The sequence below is a fragment of the Manihot esculenta genome, chromosome 12, assembly GCF_001659605.2.
Source record: "Manihot esculenta cultivar AM560-2 chromosome 12, M.esculenta_v8, whole genome shotgun sequence".
NCBI classification, from domain to species: domain Eukaryota; kingdom Viridiplantae; phylum Streptophyta; class Magnoliopsida; order Malpighiales; family Euphorbiaceae; genus Manihot; species Manihot esculenta.
In genome coordinates, this window is record NC_035172.2 from 8,177,039 (window position 1) to 8,189,933 (window position 12,895).

The following is a 12,895-nucleotide window of genomic DNA, read 5'->3' on the forward strand; positions in this document are numbered from 1 at the left end:
CTCTCGTAACCGCCCTGCAATATTATTGTGCTTATGTGAAGCGCGTTAAGAGTTATATATATAAAGTTGCCCATGAGTGGATTCAAAGTAAAATCAAACCGGTTTGAATTATGTCAGAAATAATCGCATTTATGATTGAATTAAATTGTAACCAAACTCAATTCAATTTTAAGTTGTAACTGAAAATTTTCATTAAAAAGGAAAGAGAATTCTTAAAAAAATGGTTCAACTCATATGATTGAAATCAAATCAATACTTTTAGTGCTTCATTAACTTGCAAGAAAATAATTTTAATAAAATTTGTGAATAATTACGAATGATTTCTGACTTTTTCAGTAAATTGTTTGGTTTTTTATTTAAAAATAAAATTATAAAAAATCAATTAATTTAAATTTTTATTAAATTGTATAACTCGAATCGGATCCATAGAATTGGATTCAATCGAACCAGACACGATATCCAAGGTAACCTATATATCAGACTTGCCTTATTCACAACTTTTTCCTTATAAAGAGGGTTCAGGGGTTGAATACATCCAAAGCACTGGCATTTTTTTTCTTTTTTAATGTCTACAGCCGTTACTTCTATTTATTAAAAGAATCTAGCTCTAATTGAATTGAATCAAACCAAATAAAATTTTAATAAGTTTAGACTCAATTATAAAATAAATTTAAGAGATTAGTTTGAGTTAAAATTTAATTTACTTTATTTTATAAGGTCAAATACGATTCATAAAATAAATATTAAATTCGAATTTGGTTCGAATTCGATTCATAATAAACTCATTTATCATATTAATAAGTCAATTCAAACTTCATTTAAAAAACTCAAATTTAAACTCATTTAAATTCAAATTTGAATTCAATTATATTATAAATATGTTCAATATAATTTAAATTTATTTAAATTATAAATAAATTTAAATTAAAAATAAAATTTAAATTAAAAGTTGATTAAGAGATTTTTTAATTAATTTTTTTTATTTAATCGAAATCTCTCAAATTCAAAACTAATGATAAAAAATATAGAAAAATTATTTTTTATGAAGAAATCACAATCCTATTTATAAATTTAAAAATAAGCCGAATTCGTGAATTTAAACGAACCGAATACTGCTAAAATCAAGTTCAACTCGTTTATTAAACGATACTAAAAAGTGAGCTCGAATTCAGCTCGTTTTCTAAACAAATCGAGTCCGATTGAATTTTTATTGAGTTTAATTGTTTACACCCTAAAAGAATCTAATTCAATATCAGGGTTTTGAGTTTAATCTCTATTTTCATGGTCTTTTATTATATTTTAAATATTATTAATATAGTATTAAAAAAAAACTCTTTCTAATTATACTCTATTTTTTAAAATTTTGTACAATACCTCCTTAATTATGATTTTGATTTTCTGAAAAGAAATTAATAAAAAAATCTAAAATTTTATATTTAATCACAATTATAATTAAAATTTTTAATTATAATCGGCTTTTAAAATAATTTTGATCAAATTTAAATTTGTATGGTATGATTTTGATTTTTTGAATAGAAATTAATAAAAAGAATCTAAAATTTTATATTTAATCACAATTATAATTAAAATTTTTAATTATAGTTGACTTTTAAAATAATTTTGATCAAATTTAAATTTGTATATATACCATGCTATATGTTATTTATTTACCTTTTTAAATATTAGTTAAATCTATACGAGTAATTTTTTAATTTCAATTAAATATATATTTTAAAAATACTTAAATTTTATTATTCTAATATCTAATTTAAATATAAAATCTCCATTTTAAATAAATTTCTAAATCTGATTTTAGAGTTTAAATTTTAATAATATTAAATAATATTTTAATATATATTTTTTAAAATAAAACTACTTATTATATTAATAAAATTCTATCAAACAAAGAGGGATATCATCCAAAATAGAGAGATGATTATACCTAATAAATTTTTTAGCTAAAATATGAATAGGTAGAGTAATATTACGATGAATCCATCTAACAGAAATATTATTCTAGAATCTAACAAAGATTTACAATCATTTAAAATCAAACCACTGCATAAGATAATTTGACAAAAATGCTCTTCCTTCTTTCTCATTTCTCGAGCATAAATCATTAAAGTCTTCCGAACAAAACCATGGAAGAGAGCTTCTACGAGATAAAGATCGAATAAAGTTCTAAGACTGACGTCTTTGTTGCGATTCTGAAAACCCATAATAACTAGTAAACCTCCATTGAACATTACCTTCCGAAACAATCGAATCAATAAAATTTGAAGAAAAGCCAACCATAGAAACAGACACATGACTCTTCCACATTAACAAAAGACTTCCTCCCAATTCTTGTCTATTGACTGAGAAGCAACCATCAAAATGTAAAAAATTATGAAAAAATTTTATACGATAACTAAGAGTTTTTGTTTCCTTCAAAAATAAAATGTCCGGTTTATAACTAGTAACCAAATCCTTCAATACATTAACTATGTTGGAACTGCCAAGTCCTCGGCAATTCCAACACAGGACGATAATTGCTTTCAGCTATCCCGACTTTTGACGGGATGAGCCGCTTCACTGTTGCCTGTCAACTTAATATTCGCAGGAGTATTATTAGAGACATCTTATTGAGAGGAAGGAAAACCGTTAACAACATTATGTTTAGTGTTTATTGGCATTTTTTTAGCATCATCATTTATTCGGGCGGCAATCTCCTCATCAAACTTATCAGAACTGCCTTGGCTCACAAAATTCTTGTCCATGTCTATAATATGGTCCTCAGTCTCCTTATTTACAATGGGTTGACTTTTGCCAAATAAGGAGAATTGCCTATTATGTACTGCCAAATTAGTATTTTCAAAATTGCTAGTTGATGCCAATCTTGCCACAAATCCCGGCGGAAGAAAATTGCCGGAATCACGCAGCCATAGGCTTGTCGGTCTCTGGTTCTGACGATCAGGTGCTCTGAAGAAATCACCCCAACCAAACTTAATATCTTCTTTCTTCAACCCTCCACATGACCCAGTTTCCCACATAGATAGCAAAAATAGTCAGCTTTTCGTATTGATATTTCACAATAAATATAATACCATCATCTCTAACAAACTTTTTCCGCTATTTCAAAAGTTGCCGAATGTCCAAATAAACTTTAACTCTCATAGGGTCCAGCGACATAACTGAAGCATTTTTCATATCATACTCTTTATAGTGGCCAACAAAATCCCCGACCAATTTAGCCAACGTCTCGTTATAATAACCAGAAGGGAGGTTTTTAATCAGAACTCAAAAATCAAAATGAGTTAGAGGGATACAGAGATGATTTTCAGTATCTTATATCTCCTTCCAAACAAGCAAGAATCGATTGTGCAACCAAGGGCCCCCATTACTTATATTTTCAAAATCAACATTATTAAAAAACCGAAATAGATATCTTTTTGCCTCTAATTTCATAATAAATACACCTCTAAAGGATGCCATAAATCTACCAAAGAGGTCTGTATATTTTGAAAATTGATTGAATTGTAGGTGAGAAATATCCCCACCATACGTAACGATCGAAATATCTCTGGATCTCTTAATAAGGACAACAACATCTTCTTTTTCATTGATAGTCAATTGACACATATCGTTTTCCATAAGAAAGGGAAAAGAAGAAATTAGGTTTAAGAAAGAGGAAAAGACGAGAGTATCAAGTCACAAATGAATCACAAGAATATCGAGTCACAAAAAAATCACAGAGGGAGCTTATAAATTAATTTTTAAAGTTTTATTTAATATTTCAATATATTATGTTTCTTTAATATACAAAATTAATATTTTGCACTAATAAAAGTAATCGGCGTAATTAAATTAGATTCTTTTATCATATTATGTATTTGAATTATCTTTATTATTAAATTTTCTTTAAAAATTTTAGTAATCATAATAAGTGTAATTTAAGAGTAAGCTAAAAATGAGAGTATAAATTTTCCATTATATATTGTTATTTAATATTATAAATATATATATATATTGACGTGAAGATTTTAGAATAGTACAACTAATATTTACAGTTACTAAGAAAAATGTTATTTTTTTTATGTTAGTGTATGCCTCTCTAAAAGATTCTCATGATTTTATGTTGAGTTAACACACTGTACTCTGTTTTATCCCTTAATCTTGTATGTATCATTTCATTTAAAAGGTTTTAGGAACCTAAATAGACGTAAAACTAGACATAGGTATAAAACTGAAGATGGAATATGGAACTAGACATGCACGTGTCATGATTATAGTGACGGATGCAGAAATTTTATTGGGATCTAATTTTATTTTATCAAATCTCTAATTTTATTTACTTTTTAAGAAAAAAATTATGTACAGTACATAAATATATAAATAAAATTTTTAAGTTAAAAAATTAAATTCAAGTAGAGCCATTGAAAAAATATTTACATAAAAAATTTTATAAATTAAATTGCTAATGGTCAAACATGGAGTTTTTTAGAATTCTTTATTTTATAATTTTAATAGTTTAATTTATAATTAATATTTTATCAATATTTTAAATATTTTAAATTTAAATAATCTAACCCATTATCTATTAAACTCATATTTTATAGATTTATAATTTATATTCTTAAATTTAAATAGTCTATAAAATTTATTAAATGATCTAACTATTAAATATTTATAAAATTTTAAATATTTAAAACTATAAAAATAAATTTAATGAAGCAAATGTTATATTATATATTTAAACGGTTTACATAAATTAGTAATATTAATTTAAAAATGATTGTATCTATTTAATACAACAATTTACTTATTTTTTTAATAATAAATAAATATTGTGATAAAAATTTTATTTTTATTAAAATAAAATAAAATATTTATTAAAATATATAATTATGTATGATAAAAAATTATTTATTTTATAATAATTTTAATTTACTCATAAATTATTATAATAATATTATTAAGATAATAATTTATTATTATACTATTACTTAAATTTTTTTTTGAGATACACTTATTATCAGGTTAAATTTGTGATTGTACAGTTACTTAAATCTTAGATTTATCTGTTAGTTAAATATAATTACAATATAAGACAAAGTATAGCATTTAAGTAAATTAAAATACTTCAACTATTTTGTCATTTATTTAAATTTTAATTGAATTAAAAATATTAATAAGTAAAAATTAATTTTTATATTATGAAAAAATTGTGATTTATTCTTTTAATTTTAAAAAATATATTAAAATATTTTTAATATTTTGTTAAAAATTTATTAACTAATCTTTTATTAATTATAGTAATTAATATTTTATTATTTAGTTTCTATAATTTTAAAAAAATTTATTAATCGATGTATTAAATTTTTTAAAAATTTAATAATTAATTTATTTATATTAAGGATATTTTAAATATTTTAATCGTATTTAATAATTGAAATTAATAGATGAATTAATTAATAAATTTTTTAAAATTTATTTTAATATATTTTTTAAAATAAAGAGATTAATTAATGAGTTTTTTTAAATTAAATAGTAAATTTTTTTATTCATAATAAAATAAGATTTAAATTCACTAAAATAATAAAAAAATAATGATAAAATAAATCAATTAGAAAAAAATAATTATTAAAATAAATCACTAAAAATTTAAAATATAAATTATTAGATTATTAACGATTTATCGATAAAATTTTGGATATTTTTTTTCATCTTCGATTTAAGTAAGAAATTAATTTAACTAATTAAATAAAAGATTTTTAAAATAATAAGCATTTCTTATTTTACCCAATTAAATTTAGGCAATCTGTAGTTTAAGACACTGACTTATAATTTTAAGAATACAAAAATATTTAAAAAAATATTATAGAATCTCTTAATTTTAATAAAATTAATTAGTTATTTATTATAATTATTAGTTCCAATTAAAATATCTCTTATATTTTCAAACCTTCTATTAATAATTCTAATAAAATTTTCAGTTAAATATGAGAGTATTTAAAAATTATAAAATTAATCTTAATATTTTTATAAAATTAATTTTAATATCCAACATCCATCAAAACCACATGCATACAAACTAAATTTATTCAAGAAAATTAACATAATTCATCGATCAAACCCAAATCCGTGCCACTCAACTTCATCAAAACCCAAATGGAAAATAGTTTGTTAATGAAGATCTTGAGAAGCCAATATCTCTGTGGAACCCAAATTCTGAAGCGATGAAAATCGATTGAATGGTGGGTGCAGACTGTGATAGGGATGGAAAAAGCAATCTTTATGGAATCGAAGCTCTAGCGCGATGAAAGAGCAGTGGGTTGCGACACTGATGAACCCAATACACAAAACAACATTGCTGCACTTCGCCATGTCTAATCAGTGCTCTCGCATCCTCGACAGATCCCCTTTGGTTTCTTTCCCTCTCATCCTTAATATTGTTGCCCATAAAACGGAGCACACAAAGGCTCAAATCCAGCCCTACACCCTTGGATCAAAACGGAATATATTTTAAAAAAAATAAAATAAAAAAGAGAAAAATACAAAACAAAGGAAGTCAGAATCATGGGAGAAGAGAAAGAAAAAGCCACCAAAAGGATTTGTATTTATTTTGCAGCTTGATAGCCGTGGAAAATGTAACTTACAAATTGGCTTTCCAAGCATTTCAAAAGAATGGTCTAATTGGTGAGAGCCTTTTGCCTCTTTTCCTGGCTGCTAATGTGGTCTTTTTCCTTTACTAAAACGGAAAAATCTCCACACAGTAACCCCTCACTCTCTCTCTAGACCTATTCGTGTAATATTGAATTTCGGTTCCTATATTCTGAAAAAATTACAGAAAGAGACTCGCACACTTCATTCATTAACACTATCTTATCATCATCCTCCTGAGTTTGGAAGACTCCGCAGTTGAAACAACTCTTAGAAAGTTGCACTCCACAATGCTTTCTCACCTTCCCCGCACCGCCGATGGACCTCTTTAATCCGATCCGCCGACCTGCATATCCCACTGCAGCTCCAATCAAATGAAGCAACACAGATGTTGCCTGCCTGCGCCTTCCACTCGCAATCTGAAGTAATTGCATAACAAAATTCAGCACTTCTTCCATGAACATACTCTATTAGTGCTCGCATTGAAGAAAACCAAACTAAAAAAAAAAATAAGGGAAATTTGTAATTCTCTAAATAATTTCCAGAAGTCCAGAACTAGCAGGTTTTAGTTTTGTGGTGAAAGCATGAATGGACCCCATCAGAAGATCCATTATGGAATGATTGATGTGCAAGGGTGAACCATAATTTTGGTTCTTTGTAAAATTGCTTAAAGTCTCTGCATGATAACTTCTCTTGACCTTAACACTAAAAAATAATAAATAAAAATATTAATCACATCAATTTGATATTCAGTCAATTCCATTTCTGGTGTGAAGTACAATTTTTGCAGAAGGTAAAATTCATATGATTGTGGCTGACCCCCTGCTTGTGTGTGACACGTGAACTAGTATTCTTCACCAAGACAGTAACTGCATAACAAGAAAGAAGATGAAGAAGAAGAAGGATGTCTTGTAAAATATGAGTTTACCTGGTGGTGTTCCGCAACATAGTCGCCGATCATCAATGTGGTCCACATCAAGTCCGATAAACCAAGATCCCAATGAAACATCCTCATTAGCATACTTGTGCAAAACATGCCTGAGATAATTATGTCCAAATCAGTTGTTACAATGCATGAACACAAAACCAAATAGGCAGACCTTCAGATTCACTCTCCATATTTGACATGGGACTGGGAGTAGTCCAGCGACTAAAGGTCTCTACTTGGCTTCAATTTAGTTTTGGTCTGATTTAATCTAGTTCGATCTCGTATTATAGTCTGAACCAGGACAACATCAATGTCTAGACCAACTTACATTCAAATGAAATGGAACTTACTGGTTTATTGAAATATATGTAGCCAAATCTTTTGAAATGGCATATAGCTGTCCAGTGGCATGGCGGAAGTACTTGTTTCCTGCCTCGCCGAATTTCCAATACTCCGGTTCATGGTATCTAACTCCCCTGTTCAACAAATATGAACCCGGTAAATGATTATTTCCTCGAAATACTTCTCATAGATCGAACTGAAGAAAAAGCCACTTACTTTTGGTTAAGGACAGGACCAGATTTCATGCATCCGATGTATACCCGTGGTTTCTTTCGGTGTCTAACTAGAGTTTCTCCTAGTGTTGCTGCATCAAGTTACGAGGGAATGGACTTTTAATATGGGATTTTACAGAAGCATGAACAACAACACTGCATAAGAATATCAAAGCTACAGCAGTAGCAAAATATACCTATATTTACATGGACATCATCATCAACTTTGACATAGAAATCTGCATCCCATACAGCTGCAGCAGTAGCAAAATATATCTTTGTTTTCGCTGACAATTCAAGGTATCCTTCGACATGGTCCTGGCCACAAGATTGCATCACAAACATGTGAATTCATTTGTTTTTTTCCTTTTCAGAATCTCTCTCTCTCTCTCTCTGTGATTGGAAGAGAGCATGTATGAAAATACAACAGGATGCAAAAAGCCTTACCAGCCTTAAGAAATCTCCATGCTTTCTATCTTCTGCTTCAATTGCTCTATCCAAAATGCCTCCTGAAGTTGCACTAGATAATATAGGAAAAAAAAGCTGAAAAAATCAGTAAACACAGAACTAAAAGCACTTCACATCTACTTGTTTAAATCATAAAATGAGATTAAAATCTCACCTATGACCAATGACGAATCGAATGATGATACCCTTCTCTTCTTCAAGTTTCTTTCTTTTTTCGCCTAGTTTCAATGTATTTGAAATACCAGTCAGCAGGGAGGGAAAAAAAATCTAATCAGAAATCAGAATAGCATAGGAATCTCAGAAGGAAAGGAGGGTAGGGAACAATTCAAGAACCTTGTGGCATCCACGTTGCACGAACTGAATCTCTTCGTTTTCGACTGCTAAAAGCCGTATTAATTCCAACAACCATTAAATACCTTTTTTTCCCAGATGATCCAGTCTTCTTTACGTCCTCTGATAATGGGGATCCACTAAGCATGGACTCCTGTGCTGCCCTTGCAGCAGCTAATTCCATCTCTAAATTTGAAATCGTCTTATCTAATGTCCTGCATTCCACATGCTATGATAAATTTTTTATACAAAAAAGAGAATAATCTAGAACATGATGAGCAAAAGCTACACTCACTGTATGGCACTATGAGTCTTGTACACTTCCCCGATCAGATCCTTAGAGTCGCGCCGCACTTCTTTCTGTTGCAACTAAAGGGATGAAATCAGATTACAAACAGCCAGTTGAATGTAAGATAAACATGTGAAATAATGATCTAGATACCCACAATTCTAATTCCACAGCCCTCTGAAACCAACTTTAGTTTTTCAGCTTCTGTTGCAGTTGTCCTAGTGATACCTTTAGATTCTGGAACTATCCATATCCTGTCACCATTTCAACCCCATTAGCATCTCATCATAACTAGCCAACAATTTAAATTAAAAGAAAAAATTAGAGGTAGAAAATTTTCTATTTATCTTTTTCTGTGAAATCATTCCGAGAATAAAATTAAAATGAACCAAAAACTGCAGATTGAATTGAATGCTAAACAGATAATATAGGAGTTATTTCTTCTTTTATTTTTCCATTTCCTGCCAACTGATGCTATAAAATGACTAATTCAGAAGCACATCTGCAATATATATATATAGAATCAAGATTATGGCAGTGATTGAATTAAATAAAACTGAAGGCAGCATTGAAAGAAGGCTGTGAATTCATGTTAAGACTTGAATTGACTTGCTATTTTCCAACAAAACTTAAAATTTCAAAAAAGGGTAGAAATCACAAACTTGGAATGATATGCTTCAAATCCAAATATGGATCCATCCTACTTTGCAATTAATAAGCGTCAAAAAGACCAAGAAAGTTTAATTCAAAAGGAACCCATTTGATTGAAACACATTTGCTTACAAAATCAGTTCATAGAAATAAAGAATCAGCTAAATATAGATCTGTAAACAGAACAATATCCCGACATCCTGTTTAAGAGACTCAGAATTTTACCCAAAAAAAAAAAAAACAGCTTGCACCCATTTCTGACAACCTTAAAACTCAACTGAATGGATGCAAAATCCTGACAAAACTAAATTACCTGTCAAAATATTGCAGCAACTGAAAATTTATGCAAAGAAAACAAAGGATACCTATTGGTGAAGAACATTCCAGCACAGAAACAACACAAGCAAAGAAAAAGAGTCCATTTCTGTGATACAACACTTTTATAAGAGTTCAGCTCTCCTCTGCTATTCAAAGACATCTTCTTTTATTCTTTTTAGTTTCCAATTCTTCTCCTTCACCCACAAACCAATGGCTATCTCAATAGAAAACCCATCTGCAGAACAGAGGAGACGAGCCAAATCGATGATACCCAGAAAGAGATGAATTTCAGTTATGAGTAGTTGGAGATCTTTTGTTTGGATGGAACAGAGATGAATTTGAAAGAAAGTACATGTGCAAAGACTTGAGACGAGAAAAGTAAACAAGAGAAAGTCTCAGAAGTTGTGTTTTTGTTCTTTTCTTTATTCTTTTAGCTCTGGAGTTTCTTCTCTCTCTCTCTACAGAAATGAGAGAGAAAGAAGGAAAAAAAAAAAAATTCTCTGCTTTGCAGGCAAGGGACGTTGAACAGAAAGAAGACCCACTACTAACCGCTCTGTTCTTATTTCGAAATTTACCAAACAGTCCTTGTCGGAACTCGTTTAATACTTCATTACAAATTTTACTATAAATTATAAATTATCATGTCCAAAAATTAATTTTACTATATAATTCATTATTAGTAATTATGGAATAAACATAATTATTAAAATATTAAATATTAAATTTAGTTAATTAGAAAATAATATATTTTCTAAAATTTAAAATTTTATATTACAAATTACGATTTTATAAAAAGCTAATTTTAAATATTTATATTGATCATTTTCAATAACCAAGGAAAACTTATTTGAATATCCATGTTTTCCCTTCCAAAATTTAAAGACCAACTTTTCAGAAAAAAGAAAAAAGAATACAAGACGAACACTTCATCGATTTGATTTGATTAAGAAAGATGAATTAATTTTATAAAAATAGAAATATTTTTTAAGATAAAAAATCAAAATAATTGAAAAGTATGATATTTGAGTAGTAACGTGGAGGTAAAAAAGAAATTATGGAAACGACACAGTAATCACTCTTCATTAATTCATCCCCCACTAAGCCCAAAAAGGAAAAAAAAAAATTACAAACAGCATCATGTGTTTTTATTGGTTAATTTATACTCCCTCAATCCTTGTCCTATTTCCCTAAGATATTGTTAAAAATAAAAAATAAAAATTCTCACAATATCACCATTATTAATTAGTAAATTTATATATTTTTAAAAATTTTTATTTTTTTATTTTTTATTAAAAATAAATAAATAATAATAGAAAATTTTTAAAACTCAATTTTACCCTAATAACCATCTTCCTATTTTTTAATAACTCAATTTCTTTTCTCTTTCTTTTTATTATTCTTCTTTCTCAATAACTCAATTTTTAAAATTTTATTTTATTTTTACTTCTACTTTTTCTTTCTTAATAATCTAATTTTTAAAACCCAAATTTTTAATTTTTCTTCTTCCTCCGCAATAACTCAATTCTTAAATCTCAATTTTTTTTACTTTTTCTTCCTCAATAATTTAATTTTTTTATATATTTTTAATATTAAAATTAGACGAAAAAATTATTTTATTAATAGAATAAAAAATAAAATGCCGAGTCTAACTTATTAATATTTACAATACTCAAAAATTAAATAATAAATCTCTCATCAAAAATTTAAGAAAATAATTATATAACTTATTTTTATAATAAAAAATTGAGTATATATTTTTTTAAAAAAATTACTATTTAATTCCTATAAAATAGAAAAACTCACTAGTTAGTCTCTCTATTTTAAAAAATTTATTATAATATTTCTAATATTTTAAAAAATCTATTAATTAGTCTCTCCATTAATTTCAGCTGTTAAGTACGATAAAAAAAGTCTAAAATATTTTTTATACGAAAAAACTAATTAATAGAATTTACAAAAATCTAAATAATCAATTAACAAGTTTTTCAAAATTATAAAAATTAAATAGTAAAATAATTTTAATAGAGAAATTAATTAGTAGACTTTTTAAAATATTAAAATATTTTAATATATTTTTTAAAATTGAGAAATCAACTAATAATTTTTTTCATAGAGACTAAATAATAATTTTTATTATTTAAAAGTTTTTAAAATACTATTACTAATAATTGATTAAAGATGATTGTATTAATAATAATAATAATATTATTATTATTATTAGAAAAGATAAAATGTTAAAAATAATGAATACTTCATTACTTTTTCTAAACTAGCAAATATTTGTAAAATAGCATTTGAAATGGGACAATGGGAGTGTATGGTAAATTTAATTTTACGTTAGTCATAATTATTATTCTTTATTGTAATCAAAGGTCATTATCCATTTTTAAATTATTTGATTGCGAGTAAAAAGGAAGGAATCTATAAATTATATGCTGCTAAAATATGATATCAAAGTGAAAAAGAGACAAAATAAAAATCAAACTGATTTGGGTATAGTATATTGAGTGGAGATGTGTAATTGATGGTGAATGGGAGTTGGGGTAAGCATTCCTCAGTTCGATTTAAAATCAAACCGAACTGTATAAATTGAGAATTAAAATTTTAGTATTTATGAAAATCGAACCCAATCGATTTTGATCAGAAATCAAACCGAATCAAATCGATCTGATTCTATTCGATTCTATTCGATTTGATCGGTTTTGATTTTTAATA

The 12,895-nt window shown here is 26.9% G+C and overlaps 1 protein-coding gene across 2 annotated transcripts; it reads right to left on the bottom strand.

Moving 5' to 3' along the window:
* Nucleotides 1–6,560: 6,560 nt before the first annotated feature.
* LOC110627687 (probable beta-1,3-galactosyltransferase 2) lies at nucleotides 6,561–10,683 on the bottom strand. 2 transcript variants are annotated; one of them, XM_021774034.2, is made up of 11 exons: nucleotides 10,228–10,683; nucleotides 9,369–9,465; nucleotides 9,218–9,282; nucleotides 8,926–9,137; nucleotides 8,747–8,810; nucleotides 8,572–8,644; nucleotides 8,322–8,442; nucleotides 8,129–8,216; nucleotides 7,921–8,046; nucleotides 7,571–7,680; nucleotides 6,561–7,061 (listed from the first exon to the last, which is right to left on the bottom strand). In XM_021774034.2, the coding sequence occupies exons 1-11, from the start codon at nucleotides 10,338–10,340 to the stop codon at nucleotides 6,913–6,915; spliced, it is 1,218 nt and encodes a 405-aa protein (XP_021629726.1). In that variant the 5' UTR covers nucleotides 10,341–10,683; the 3' UTR covers nucleotides 6,561–6,912. The 2 variants fall into 2 exon arrangements, with proteins under 2 accessions (XP_021629726.1, XP_021629725.1); XM_021774033.2 differs by having other exon boundaries at nucleotides 9,218–9,291; nucleotides 10,228–10,682.
* Between the last annotated feature and the right edge of the window lie 2,212 nt (nucleotides 10,684–12,895).